This window comes from Macrobrachium nipponense, chromosome 30 (assembly GCF_015104395.2).
Source record: "Macrobrachium nipponense isolate FS-2020 chromosome 30, ASM1510439v2, whole genome shotgun sequence".
Taxonomy (NCBI): domain Eukaryota; kingdom Metazoa; phylum Arthropoda; class Malacostraca; order Decapoda; family Palaemonidae; genus Macrobrachium; species Macrobrachium nipponense.
In genome coordinates, this window is record NC_087218.1 from 72875846 (window position 1) to 72890613 (window position 14768).

At 41.9% G+C, this 14768-nt stretch overlaps 1 protein-coding gene across 3 annotated transcripts in view; it reads right to left on the reverse strand.

The window, feature by feature from the left end:
* Positions 1-1062: 1062 nt before the first annotated feature.
* Positions 1063-14768, reverse strand: part of LOC135202600 (hyaluronan mediated motility receptor-like) — an 84938-nt gene continuing 71232 nt past the window's right edge. For all 3 annotated transcript variants that reach the window (XM_064232110.1, XM_064232111.1, XM_064232109.1), the window contains 4 exons: positions 3136-3293; positions 2786-2954; positions 2497-2673; positions 1063-1742 (listed from right to left, as the gene is read on the reverse strand). In XM_064232110.1, coding sequence (XP_064088180.1) covers positions 1533-1742; positions 2497-2673; positions 2786-2954; positions 3136-3293 — 714 coding nt within the window. In that variant the 3' untranslated portion in view covers positions 1063-1532. The remainder of the gene's footprint in view (positions 1743-2496; positions 2674-2785; positions 2955-3135; positions 3294-14768) is intronic.

Genomic DNA, 14768 nt, shown 5'->3' on the forward strand with positions numbered 1-14768 from the left:
CCCCTCTCGAGATCTCTTGATTGGTGGGGGTGACACATCATCAACAAGAGAACGCCTCTTTAGAGGTCAAGAGGCCACAGAATTACGCCATTAGCGAGAACAGCTGGAGTTGGACGACAACTGCACACCAAAAGATATGCCTTTCCAACAGTGTTTAGTTGAATCCTGACTAGACAATTCAGGATTGACAGAAGAAGCAACTGCCCGTAGGCAAACCCCACCTTGGACCTCCGGTATGTCTTCTCCCAGACAGGGGAGTGGGACAGTGACCTTCGTCTAGGAGAACTGGCGGGACGGACAGTTACTCCCTCAGACTGCACTACACTAACACCTAGCACACTCACTGACTTCTCCATAAAAGATCTCTCAGACAAACCTAACGCCATCATAGGATTAGCAAGAAATTAATATTTCCTCTCAAACCTTGATTTGAGCCTGGCAATGGTTATGTCAAGGCAACATAAGAAACTGACATAGGAGTGGAAGGACTTAGAATGGGAGAAACAATTCTAGAAGTAAGGGAAGAAAGATTAGAGGTCTCTGCCAACACAGAAGGCAAATGAGCTAAACTACCCTTACCCTCAGCTCTAAGAGTAGCCTTCCTCTTCCTATCCTTAACTACTTTATCTGCATGAGAAATACACACCTTCCACTTCTCTTTGTCCAAATTCTGACACTCAAGTTCTCAAAAGCTCTAAGCTAAATGACAACAAACCATGCTGAAAAAAGTATGTCACCGAATCACAGGAAAGCACCACCGCAAAATTTGAATTTTGGTCTGCCGCAGTAGGGAACCTACAGCTATATAATTGCTTGGTAAGACACTGAAATAAAACTGAGAATTAAAAAATTTTCTGCGATTTATTAAAAAAACATTCCACAGATAAATCTGCGAATAACTAAAGCCACGGTTACTGAACCGCGAATAACCAGGGGACCACTGTATACAAGCAATCTGTCTTCCCACTTCCATCAATTCAAAGATGAGCAATATTATTATGAAAAGAGCATGCAATAATACAAAATAAGGTTTTTTAGCACTAGCTAAAATGATAATTCTCATATATCTACTAAAATATATTTGGGTACATGGGGTTCAGTACATTTAAAAACACACTTTTAAAAATGATGAAAACACCAATGGTATGACAAGTATTTATGAAGTTATTTACAAATGATACGATGTTACACGTTATGAAGGAAAAGAAGTAGGATAAGTTCACTTATAAATTTTCTACATATTAAGTTACTCCAGGTAAACTCATCTTAAAAATTAGATATGCATGAGCAGGTTTGAGATTTTTATAAAAAATTATCTATTAATTTCAGCCTAAAAGTTTAGAAAGCAGACTAAGACTTATTTTAAAATACAGAATGGCAATTCATCTTGCAGACTATGGAATTAATTTGATTAACATTTTAAGATTGTGTCAAGGTTTCATAAAAATTAAAAGGTATCCTTAAATAAAACTAAGGCAAGAACAAATATATGGCATATCAAATCCTACAATCCTAAACAGCCTAACCAAAACCTATATTCTGTGAGGCTTGTTACTTGGTTTCAGGGGTGTAGATGACTGAACCTGACTACCCATCCCTCCATAAAATGAGTTTTCTTTGTCCATTGAGCGTACAGTTTCATTAAGACGGGTAGTCGATCCACTTATCTTGAGCATTTTTTCTTCCAACCGCCTGATTGTCTTTCTTTGGCGCTCGGTCTCTTGACGCAATTTGTATACATCCTGCACAAAAACAAAATTAACCCATAAAAACAACTAAATTGGAATAAGGTCACTCAATCCATTAACTTTCAATGCTGTTATGTTTAGTCATAGCAGTAAATTTGCTATGAAAAAAAAGGGAAATTTGTCAGTACAAAAAAACCACTAACATAAATGAAATAGAAATAATTCAATTACATGGTATATAAGCAACAAACAAATCCCCTAACAGCATTTTCAAATACAATATAAGACAGCTCCAAACTCTGTGGTTTGATCAACTACCTAATACTAACAACATAATGCTACAGAAAACCTAATTTTCAGTGCAAAAGAGATCATTTGCATGGAAGCAAGAGAATTTTCCAATCAGCAAAAGGTAGCTAGAAGCCAACAACAGGGTTAACGAGAATAATGATGGCCTAAATTCTATTTGTAAAATGTGGCCTGTTTATCATAAACAGGTTAGATAAAATCCAAATAGATGCCCCTCCAGATACAGCCATTGTTAATTTATCTAATATGGGCTGGCACGTGCACTTACATTCAACTGTAATATCTCAAAACAAAATGTATCTTCTCTCCTCCAATACATTTCCTCACTAAAAAATACAATTATCAATTTAGAAAACTTTCCTTTGAATCACACTAAAATTTAGCTTAAGTGCATGCCAAGCACCTTTTGTTCAGAAATTTTGTTTTAGAATTTAAAGCAAATCTTACTTATCTTGATAAACTACAATACTTTATACAAGAGTAAAAGATATGTACTTACCTCTCTCAACTCATTATTTTCAGTTTTCAATTTCAAAACATGCTGGATTTTCTGCTTATGATTCTGATGACCTAGTAAAGTAGCATACTGCTTACTTAGCTTATCAATTTCCTCCTTGGCTGCAGAACTTCTTGATAAAAGACTGGCCTTTTCAACTTCATAAGAATCAAGCTGTTCCTGAAAATTAATTTCATCTTAAACTTCAGACTAAACCAAATTTGAAATGTGATTTGTTGACAACATGCTTACAAAGACATCTTCACCACACTATAAGTTGGTATGAACTTACTCTGAAAGGTTCAATCATTTTCTCAAGGTATTGGAACTTGTTCTTCCAGGAGTCAGATTCCTCTTGCAACATCTGGTTCAGAGACCTTAACTCATCCATTTCACTCTCCAGTGTTGACTTTATATGAGTAATTTCTGCACTCTTCTCTTCATTAAATGTAGTCTCCATTCTTAAAAAAAGAAGTTAATTTTAAATTATTTTCTTATAGCTGTAGCATTAACACTAACAATATCTGTATTTGATATACCAATCCTAAGTAGGGATACAAACATAAGTACTCAATGGCAAAAACTGATCTTGAGGACATTTAACATGTTACAAAAAAAATAAAGTAAAATATACTACTGTACCTAGAAATATGGCACTTGACTTCGCCTAACTCATCTTGGAGGCTTGATAAAGAGATAGTAAGCTGGTCTTTTTCCTTTATGAGCTTTTCTTCAACTTCTTCTAGGTTCTGAACACGACACTCACTTGCAAGTAAAGCAGCTTGCTTTTCCTCGAGTGTCTGTGGGAAATAATTGAATGTTCATTAATAGGGGTGATGAACTGATCAAATATTACATATAAATGAAACTTTCATAACAACTTCATACAATTTGTGGAATGGAACCTTAATTTGAGTTTTGAAATAAGTATAAAGGGTTTTCAACCATAAACTTTGTAGGTCCTCTAAAGTAAGAGTGACAGATTAGTTTACATATCTGGCGATGCAAAAACTTTGATTTTCTTTAATAAAACAGGCAATGTCAATAACTAACATGACTACATACACAAGTATCAGATAAAAATGGGAGAAGGTTTGAATTCAGTGATAAGCAAACGATCATAAAAATTAATGATTTTTATGATATTCTATCATTTAGCTTTATCTGCAACTACTTGACAAACGTTAAAATTGAAACAATTATTAGCAAACACTCCCAATATTTACTCACCCACCCTTTGTGAGGTGGGGGTAAGACAGAATGTTTCGGTTGCTCATTCTACTCTTAATCTCTAAAGAGAGGGGTGATGCGAGTTTTCAATGATAGAGGTGAAAATTACCTGCTATCATTTAGCTGAATCCAACATTGTGCACTGGAGGCAGGCAAGAGATTCCCTACTATTACCAAATTATCAGATACAGCATCTTTATAAATATCCTCATTGCTGCTTATCTGACAAATAGGATCCCATGACAAGTACTTGTCGGATGAGGATCTTCATCAAGCAAGGTTCACTGTCTTAGAAGGTGCAAAGTGAACCCCAATGTGGCCATTGGTTGATGTGCAACCCAGAATGGCAATTTTGGCCCCTGTGCCTCAGGCCTGCAGAACTGATGGGAGCTACAACCTCAACTAAATTATGATCCCTCAACAGTTACCACTTCTCAAAAATGAGAACCCCAATTTGGAAGAAAAGTAGTATCTAACCCTTACTGGATAGGTAAATATATCAGTATGCAGCTCCTCAGGCCGGGTAAACTTTGAGGTAGGCCAATTTACGGGGAAGGGGGGAAGATATGCAAATGTACAAGGTGAAAAAAAAAAAAAAAAAAAAAAATTCCCTACCTTCCACGAGAAGTTGAAAATGACTATACAACCCCTTGTCTTTTACAAGACAATCGTAAATTTTACCAACTTATATGTTTTTTGTAATAAATAAGTTTTATTTATTTTGTAAAATTATAATTACTACTCACACAATATAAAAAACAGATAAGAAATAAAAGCAGTAAGAAAGTCTTAGCATATTTGTTGAAAAATATTTAGCATGTAAATTTACCGAGAACGGAGATTCAGTAACTATTTTCTTTACTTTTACATGTTTTTTCTAATATTTATTTGCAATTTTTTTTGTAAAATTACATTTACAGCAGACATACTATTGTAAAAGAAAAGAACAAAACAACAGCAACCCCTTGGCATATTTACGAGCAAATTTGCAAAAAGACGTCATGTGAGAGAGACGCAGGACATTCCCCCTTCAAGTCACAAGCACTACTGAAGTCCTGAGACACCCACACTCGTAATCTTAGTCAGTATAAAAGCCCCCATAAATGAATTTATGGGCTATTAAATTTCCAAATTGATGGCGGGTAATATTGTTTATCTACAGGATCAATCTGTCCACCACCCTAAACCTGTTAATAATACTCCCGACGATCAATCCGTCCATTGAGGGTTAATCAGCTTAGGGTAGCTTTCTCCAATGAGGAGCAATGACTGCAACATAACATAATTTACTCTAAAGTCAAAACTTCCTTTGCTATCATCCAAGAACAAACAAAGCAAGGACAACCACAGTAAACAATTTCATCTAAATGAATAAAGTGGAGTAGACTACCCTGTACGAACTCATCACATGCACCTCCCCTTTACTCAAGAAGGTAGCTGGGAGAACCTTTATCTGTTGGAAGCAAATACAGAGCTACATCTCCACTTTGCTGCCAAGACTAGACAGTTTAGAGCGAACAGCTTTACATAAGTCAACATCCTTTGAAAAATCTAATCCAGTATGCCTTAAAAGAGAAGTCAGCATGGAGGCAACAGACAATCCTTTAGTACATCTTAAGGATCGCAGAAACTTGATTACATTATCAGAGCTGGTGCGAAGACATGAAATGTCTCTGGACTTGCACCATAATCTATATAGCTCCCACTGTTTCTGATATAACAAATTAGTGAGACTTACTCCCTGCAGTAACAATTGAGTTTCTAGAAGAATTTGATAAGCCTCTAGCTCTGAGGGGCTTGTTGACAGTTTCCAAGCTGTTAGACAAAGCATGTCTATATTTCTGTGCAGCCTCCTTGTCCCTGTCTGTCAAAACAGTTTATCCAAAAAGGAAATTATCTGGGAACTTCTATCGACACTTCTAGGTCTGTGAACCAATGCCTCCTCAGCCACCACGGTGCGATTAGAATCATGGTGGTGTTCCACGGTTCCCTCAATTTCTTGAGCACTTCTACAATGGAAATAGAGTTAATACATACACGAATAAGTTTGCCCAGTATAAAGCCATAATGTCAACTGCCCAGGCTTGAGAGTGGAACTAATAAGATGTACAGCTGGAGACGATGGGTCATCTTTGCAGAGAGATCGATGGGAGGTAGGCCAAACTCTCTCCAAATTGCCTTGTACACACTCAGGTTTAACATCCATTCGTGGGAGAGTACCTATTCCGGACGACTTATCATGTCTGCCAAAACATTAATTGATGGAGTATCAACTGAGGCATTGGGACAAAGTTCCTCTCCTCCTTCCAGAGGAAGTAAATCCATGGTGATGGCTACTAACATTTCAGATTTCGCACCCCCTTGCCTTCTTAGGTACGACAGAGATGTTGAGTTGTCCGAGAAGACAGAAATTACTTTGTTGGTCACAACATTTTCCAGCTTCTGCAGCCCCTCTGGATAACCAACAATTCCTTGCAGTTTATGTGCAGATTTCTTTCGACTGGCGACCATACTCCAGCAGCAACCTGATTCCCCACAACTATACATCAGCCCCTGTCCAAGGTGTCTGAATACAGTAGCCTGGGCTCAGGGACTCTTAAAGACTTCCTTGCAAGCAGCATTCTTCAGACATCCACTAACAATGGTAAGGGGACAGATCTGGGTTCCAGGGCACTAACTCACGGATTGCCTGAGACTCTCTGAGCCAGTACCTCCTCAAGAGCAAATGAAACTCTCATCCATAGTTGAGCACCTGGAACTAACTTCTCCAGAGAAGACATATGACCTAACAGAGACAGCCAGCATTTGGCTGGCATGCTTCCTGAGGAGGCATATTTACTTGCAATTGATAAGGGATTGTCCACTCAAGCACATTCGAAAAAAACCCTGAAAAGAACAGAATCTGTCACCATGCCCAGGCAGGTCATTCTAGAGATGGTTCCAGAGAAGACTTCACTACATTTATCAATAACCCTAGGGTTTTTGCTAAGCCCAGAACTAGCTCTCTTACCCTCAGGCAATCCTCCCTGGATTTAGCAAAGATAATCCAATCGTCCGGGTAAAGAAGTATCTTTACTCCTAGTAAGTGAAGCCATTTTGCTAAGGGGTAACATCATTCTTAGCTAGATGCATTAGATGCAAAAGATTCAAACTTGTTACATAAAAATTCAATCGTAGATTTTACAGAATCAATATCAGACTTCATTGAATCTACTTACTACCCTGAGCTGACTTAGTGGGTGTGGAAGGATGTGAATCTACTAGAGAAGAAGAATCAACAGACCCATCTATCTCTTAATCAGAAGTTACCTCTAGGGAAGACTTAGATGCAAGACTAGCTGTTCTCTTTACACCCTAAAGTCTATCCTTATCTCTTCTAATACATGTTACCCCACAATGATCAATGTATATTTTGTGTGTATCATACTTCAAAGAAACCAATCTGGTCTTGCAACTGCTTACCTTGCAAAATCTATCCATAGTGGAACAACAAACCAGTCTAAACGCTCTAATTTGATAACCATGAAAAACAATTAAAAATTCAGAGCACTTAGCAATTTGTGTTCATCACCAAGAGTAGAACCCGGGGCAAGTAGTCATAGATAAAGCTAAATGATAGAGGGAAGTTTCACCTAAAAAAAAATCCCCAATAGAATTAATCAAAACCCAAAGTGGATAAAAAAAATCCTTTTGTCAGTATCATTACAATATACTTCATTTCCCATATTTCAATGGCAGTAAAATTATAAGCATTGATCACACTAGAGGTGGAGTGAGAACATGCACTACAGGTTCTCTGTCATCAGATTTCATTTACCACATCATGAATCTAGTTCTGACCTTTTTTGTATTTGAACTTTTTCAAAATTCATTTCTCCTACTTACAAACTGGCTATATCAACCAACTCTTTTCATGGTGAACTTAGACTTCAGATTTGGTGGCCATCACAGGGAGACCTTTTAGCTGCTGCACACCTAACAGATTCATTCGGTAGTCAAGTTTAAAAATGATATTGTTAAGATACAATAAAGTTTTATACATACTTACCTGGCAGATAATATACTTAGCTATAGACTCCGTCGTCCCGACAGATTCAAAACTCGCGGCACACGCTACCGGTAGGTCAGGTGATCTACCATTCCCGCCGCTGGGTGGCGGAATCCCAACCATTCCCGTTTTCTGAGCCAGATTTTCTCTTTACACCTGTCTCCTGAGGGGAGGCTGGGTGGCCCTTAATCGTATATATCTGCCAGGTAAGTATGTATAAAACTTTATTGTATCTTAACAATATCATTTTTATACATGCGACTTAACCGAGGCAGATATATACTTAGCTGATTGACACCCTTGGTGGAGGGCGAGAGACAGCTATATATATAAACAAAATTCTAATAACAGGAAACAACAATTGTTGTAGGATATCAATCCTTGGTTCTTACCTGTTTGGGCTGAAGACTTCATGATTACTGTCATTTAGTCTGCCTGCCTCAAGAGCTTCAGTGAGGTAAACCACCTATGACCGAACAGCCCTTCTGGATCATGTCAATGGGGGCTAGCCCGCTTACGCGACAGAACCTGCATGGATCGTACCAATGGGGCTTACCCGCTTACATGGCAGAGCCTGACCTGTATCTTATCAATGGGGGCTAGCCCTCTTACATGACAGAGCTTTAGGCTTTACATAATGCACAACGAGGAGACCAAAAGTTAATCCCGACCACCTGACCTTCCTAACCATGTTAAATCTAAGAATGAAAAGGGTTCTTCCTATACCCTTTTTCAGTCAACCATAAAAACCAAACACCATAATGTTAAAATTACATAACCTAACTAATTAGGATTAACCTCAGCTCCTCCTCCAGCACTAAATCCGCGGACACATATGCTCCCAGTGAAAAGCACTTCTCATAAGTAACTCTCACATCCTTTAGATAGTGAGAGGCGAACACTGAGTTACACTTCCAATACGTGGATTCAATTAGATTTTGAAGGGACCACGTTTTATGAAAAGCCATTGAGGTGCTATGGCCCTCACTTCGTGTGCTTTTACCCTGAGGAGTTTAAATTGTTCTTCACCACATTTAAGATGCGCTTCCTTAATAACGTCTTTGAATGAAAAACGTAAGGGCGTTTTTTGATATTGGTCTTGTAGGATCCTTGACCGAACACCAAAGACTTTCCTGCGTACCTCCCAAAAGAGACTTTCTTTGTAAATAAAATTTAGCGCTCTTACTGGACAAAGGGTCTTCTCCTTTTCTTCCCCCGTAAGAGAAGAGTGCGCCTTCACTTCGAAGCTTCTAGGCCACGGTTTTGATGGGTTTTCGTTCTTGGCTAAGAAGAGAGGCTTAAAAGAGCAAATTGCAGCCTCCTTCTTAAACCCCACTCTGCCCTCTAACGCTTGAAGTTCACTCACCCTTTTTGCCGTGGCTAAGGCGAACAGGAATAGAGATTTCCTCGTCAAATCCCTAAAAGAAGAATTATTGGAAGGTACGAATCTTTCAGACATCAAATAATGCAGCACTATATCCAAGTTCCAACTGGGATTTTTATTATTCTGACTTTTTGAGGTCTCGAAAGACCTAATAAGGTCATGTAGATCCTTATTGTCCGACACCTCCAGACCCCTATGCCTAAACACCGAGGCCAGCATACTTCTATACCCCTTGATCGTAGATACCGCTAGGCCACACTTTCTTCTAAGGTAAAGAAGAAAATTTGCAATGTCGGTTATAGAGGTACTGGAAGAGGATAGCTCATGCGTCCTGCACCATCTTCTAAACACTTCCCACTTCGACTGGTACACCCGTAATGTGGATGGTCTCCTGGCTCTTGCGATTGCTTTTGAAGCTTCGCGAGAAAAACCCCCTCGCTCTAACGAGTCCTTCGATAGTCTGAAGGCAGTCAGACTTAGAGCGGGGAGGTTTTTGTGATACCTGTCGAAGTGGGGTTGTTTGAGAAGATCGCTCCTTAGTGGGAGCGATATGGGAAGATCCACTATCCACTCCAGCAACTCTGTCACCCAATCTAGGGCTGGCCAAAAGGGAGCGATCAAAGTTAATTTCGTTCCCTCTGAGGAGGCAAACTTTCTTATTACTTCCCCTACCAGTTTGAAGGGGGGAAAAGCGTAACCGTCTAATTCCCTTCCTAATCCATGAGGAGAACCGTCTATCGCTATTGCTCTTGGATCCGCGATGGGGGAGCAATAATTCTCCAACCTCTTGTTCCAGTTGGTTGCGAACAAGTCTACGTTCGGCCTTCCCCATAACCCCCATAACTGATCGCACACTTGAGGGTGGAGAGTCCATTCGGTGGGGAGCACTTGGTCTCTTCTGCTTAGCAGATCCGCTCGAACATTCTCTCTCCCTGAATAAATCTCGTTAGAAGAGAGATCTGCTTCTCTTGCGCCCAAAGCAACAACTCCCTCGCTGTCTCGTAAAGGGAGAATGAATGAGTTCCCCCTTGCTTCCTGATATATCTAGGGCTGTCGTGTTGTCTGAATTGACCTGAATGATCGATCCTATATCTGTTCTTGAAAGTGCAAGAGAGCTAGGTGAATGGCTTTCAGTTCCTTTTTGTTTTTTATGTGCCAGGACACCTGAGCTCCTTCCCAGGTTCCCGACACTTCTTGCGAATCCAACGTTGCTCCCCACCCTATGTCCGATGCGTCTGCAAACAACGCTCGGAGAGGGCTCTTTATGTGCAAGGATATTCCTTGACCGAGTTTCTTCGGGTCTAACCACCACCGAAGATCTTGTTTGACCTGTCCGTTATCCTGAATGACTCTTCGAGGTCCTGGGAACTTTGATCCCAGTTCTCCTTCAGATAATACTGAAGGGGTCTTAGGTGCAGTCTCCCTAGGAAACGAACTGCTCCAACGAGGAAATGGTTCCCAGCAAACTCATCCACTCCCTCGCGGAACAATGTTCTTTCCCTAGAAATCCTGACACCTTTGTAAGGCAGCGCTCTATTCTCTCTGTTGACGGAGACGCTAGAAAACCCCGAGAATCCATCCGAATCCCCAGATAAACTATGTTCTGCTGGGGATCCAGCTGGGACTTCTCGAGGTTGACTAGGAGTCCCAATGACTGCGTCATCTTTAATGTTACCGAAAGGTCCTCCAGACACTGTTGCTTCGACTTTGCTCGTATTAGCCAGTCGTCCAAATACATCGAGATTCTGATCCCCTCTAAATGTAGCCAATGCGCCACATTCCTTAGGATACCCGTGAAGACTTGCGGGGCCGTCGAAAGTCCGAAGCAAAGCGCTCGAAATTGAAACACTCTTCCCTGTGACATGAATCTTAGGTATTTCCTTGATGCCGGATGAATTGGCACATGGAAATATGCATCTTGAAGGTCCAGGGATACCATCCAGTCCCCTGGACGAAGAGCAGAAAGTACAGAGGAAGAGGTCTCCATCGAGAACTTCTTCTTGATCACAAAGACGTTCAGCGCACTTACGTCCAAAAACCGGCCTCCACACCCGCCGAGGCTTTTGGTACCAGGAATAGACGGTTGTAGAAACCTGGTGAATGGAGATCTTGAACCGGTTCTATTGCCCTTTTCTGCAACATAAGTTCTACTGCTTGCAGGAGAGCTTGACTCTTGACAGGATCTTTGTATCTCGCTGTTAACTCCCTTGGAGTTCTTGTTAAGGGAGGATATTCCCTGAAGGGGATGAGGTATCCTCTCTCGAGGATCGAGAGGGTCCAGCTGTCGCCCCTCTCTTCGCCCAGACTCTGGCAAAGTTCGACAGTCTGGCGCCTACCGCTATCTGGAGGACTTCTTCTTCATTTTGCCTTCCTGCAGGTCTCCTGGAAGGTCTTCCTCTGGTATCCGGTCTTCTACCTCTAAAAGGGGTTCTTGAGGAGGAAGAGGCTCCTCGAAAGGGCTGCTGAAGAGGTGCTTTATCCTTCTTTTGAAAAGGAACAGCAGGCTTGAACCTCTTTGCTGACTGTGTCAGTTAATCCTGTGTGGCTTTTCCAGCTAATGATTTTGCTACATCCCTCACCGTGTCCTGTGGGAAAAGGTGGTTCGAAAGTGGCGAATATAGCAAGGCCGACCTCTGTAGAGGAGATACTGACTTGGACAGGAAAGACCCATACACTGCTCTCTTTTTCAAAACTCCCGATCCAAAAAGAGCAGCCACTTCCACCGAACCGTCCATCACCGCTCTGTCCAGACACGATAACACACTCGATAATTCTTCCATCGTGACAAATTCGGGATCTTGGGCTCTCTTCGCAAGGGCTCCCAAAGCCCAGTCCATAAAATTGAATACTTTGAGCGTCCTAAAGAGTCCCTTTAGTAGATGGTCCAGTTCACACATCCCCCAAGTAGCTTTTGCTGATAGTAGAGCGCGCCTCCTTGAAGAATCTACTAAGGAAGCGTAATCTGCGTCTGCCGATGAAGGCAGTCCTAAGCCCATAGGTTCCTGGGTATCGTACCATCTTCCAGGTTTACCGTCAACTTTGAAGGAGGGCATGAAAAAACAGTCTTGCCCGCCTCTCTTTTATTCTTAAGCCATTCTCCAAATCCTTTGAACGCTTTTTTCATACTAAGGGCTGGACGCATTTTTACAAATGAGGATGCTTTTGGAGACTTCGTGCTCGATAGCAAAGATCCTGGAGAGGGCGGATCCGCTGGTTTGAAGCTTATCTCCGAACTCCTGCAACAACAACAAGGACAATCTCTTATAATCAGAGACTACTACATCCACAGGTAATTCTTCATCCGAGACTTCTTCTAAGTCTCCGGCTGTCGGGGATCCTTTCGGAGAAGAGCGGTTCTTAGTTGTCGAGGGACTTCTGTCAAACGAAGAAGAACGTCGTCCGTGTGACAAATCCTTGCTACTACAAGGCGCAATAGAGTTCTTAAAACGCACGAGATCTTCTCTCAGGCACCTGTTTCCTACCAGGTGAAGGGCTCCTACTCTCCGAAGAAACTCATAAGTGCGAAGGGGTCTTACTCTGACCTAAGCTCGTACAAGGAGCCTGGCACCTACTCGACTCCTGACGCCGTGCTCGACTCCTGGCGTCTGTTAGACTCCTGGCGCCTACCCGACTCCTGACACCTGCTCGACTCCTGAAGCCTGCTTGATTCCTGGCGCCTGCTTGACTCCTGGCGCTTGTCGTGACTCCTTGTAGGCTCTTGACGCCTCTCACAAGACTCCTGGCGTCTGTTAGGCTCTATACGCCTGTGATATTCTTGGCGCCTACTAGGCTCTGTCAACTCTATGTTTCTAACAAGCTCCTGCTTCTTAGGCTCTTGACGCCTATCCTGATCCTCAGAAGAGGAGTCCGACTCCTGACTTCTCCTAAGAGACGTAGCTGACCGCTTGCTCTGCGAGCGGCTACCGCTGGGAACTTTCTTCCTATAGATAGGAGAGGATCGTTTAAAGGGAGAACGAGAGAGTCTCTCCGGTGATGAGCGCCTGCTAGAGTGAGAAACTTCTCTCCTACCAGGAGAAGAAAATTTTGATCTCTTCACTGGAAGGGAGGAGTCTTTCCTTCGAGATGAATCCTTATGTAGAGCGCCTACAAGGAGGATATTTGCTCCTGTAGATTAAGCAGGAAAAGCTTTGTCGGATCTTGAGGCGCTGGAGACGGTCTTCTCGCCCTCTTACTAGTCGAAGGAAAATCCTCTGGAAATCGCTCTGGGCTTGAATCAAAAGCGTCTCCTTTCGGCGCTACCCACGATCTCTTCAGAGGACGAGACTTCGAAGCAGAGCTCCATCCACGCCTGGACGAGGAGGAGTCCGACGCATAAAAACACTCTTCCAGGATGCCTTTTCTACGGCTATCCAAGGCAGCCTGGGTCGTTACTTCAGGGTCTGCCGAAGGGACGCCTGATCGTTGGGGATGCTCCACATCCTCCCTGCGGCTTTTGACATTCCTCCTCCCCTGGTCCTGGGAGTTTGGAAGCGGTCTAGGCCTAGGAGCAATGCGGAGCCGATCAGACGCCCCCTCCACTGCACTGGGGTCACTGTATTCACTGACACTCTTACCTTGTGTTTCCATAGCTTTAAGCTGCTCCTGAAGCTCCCTGATCGAGGATCTCATTTTTTCCATTTCTGAAAATGAATCCTTAGATTCAACACAGGGAGAAGGGGCTGAGGTTATGGGAGAAACATCATCTAGTTTGTTAATTTCTGATTCAGGCTCAAAAGAACAAGATCTACTCGAGCTTCTAGCTGACGCTTTCCTAGCTCTATCCTTCTCTCTTTTCTTAATATAAGAAGCTAAATCCTTCCATCCTTGCTCCGAAAGCCCTTCACATTCAGCACAAGTTCTATCAAACGCACATTCAGACCCTCTACATTTACTACAAAGCGTATGAGGATCTACCTCTGCTTTAAACAACCTAGTTCTGCATTCTTCCCTTGCACAAACCCTAAACTTAGGTGTTACTTTAACTTCAGCCATCTTAATAGAAAAAAACCAAATCCAAGTCCTAATCCAGTCCAAAATAAGCGTATGCCAATCCCGAGAATAAACAAGAGTACTTCACCAAATGAGTCCAACCAATTCTCGGCAAATGAGCAGAATTCCAATCAGGAGAGACCAAACAACAGTTGTTGCCGGCCTCAGCGACAGAGAAAATCTGACTCAGAAAACGGGAATGGTTGGGATTCCGCCACCCAGCGGCGGGCAATGGTAGATCACCTGACCTACCGGTAGCGTGTGCCGCGAGTTTTGAATTCTGTCGGACGACGGAGTCTATAGCTAAGTATATATCTGCCTGGTAAGTCGCATGTATAAAATCATAGATTCCTTAACCAGAACACATGACCTCTGACAAGAAAGACTTTGTTTAACTCAATCTTTCTTACAAAACCAAATTACCCATCTTTCCATACAATCTCTTAATTAGTTGTACAATATACTGAAATTAAGTCTTAGAAGAATTCTGTTACAAATCTGGACGAATGTCTCAATAATGAATGAATTCTCAAAACTCCTTCCTCTATTTTCTGTTGATCTCTTGGTCCTACTCAGACTTAACCTTGAAAATGTCTGCTGAAGTTAAAATGCTGATGTGTTGGG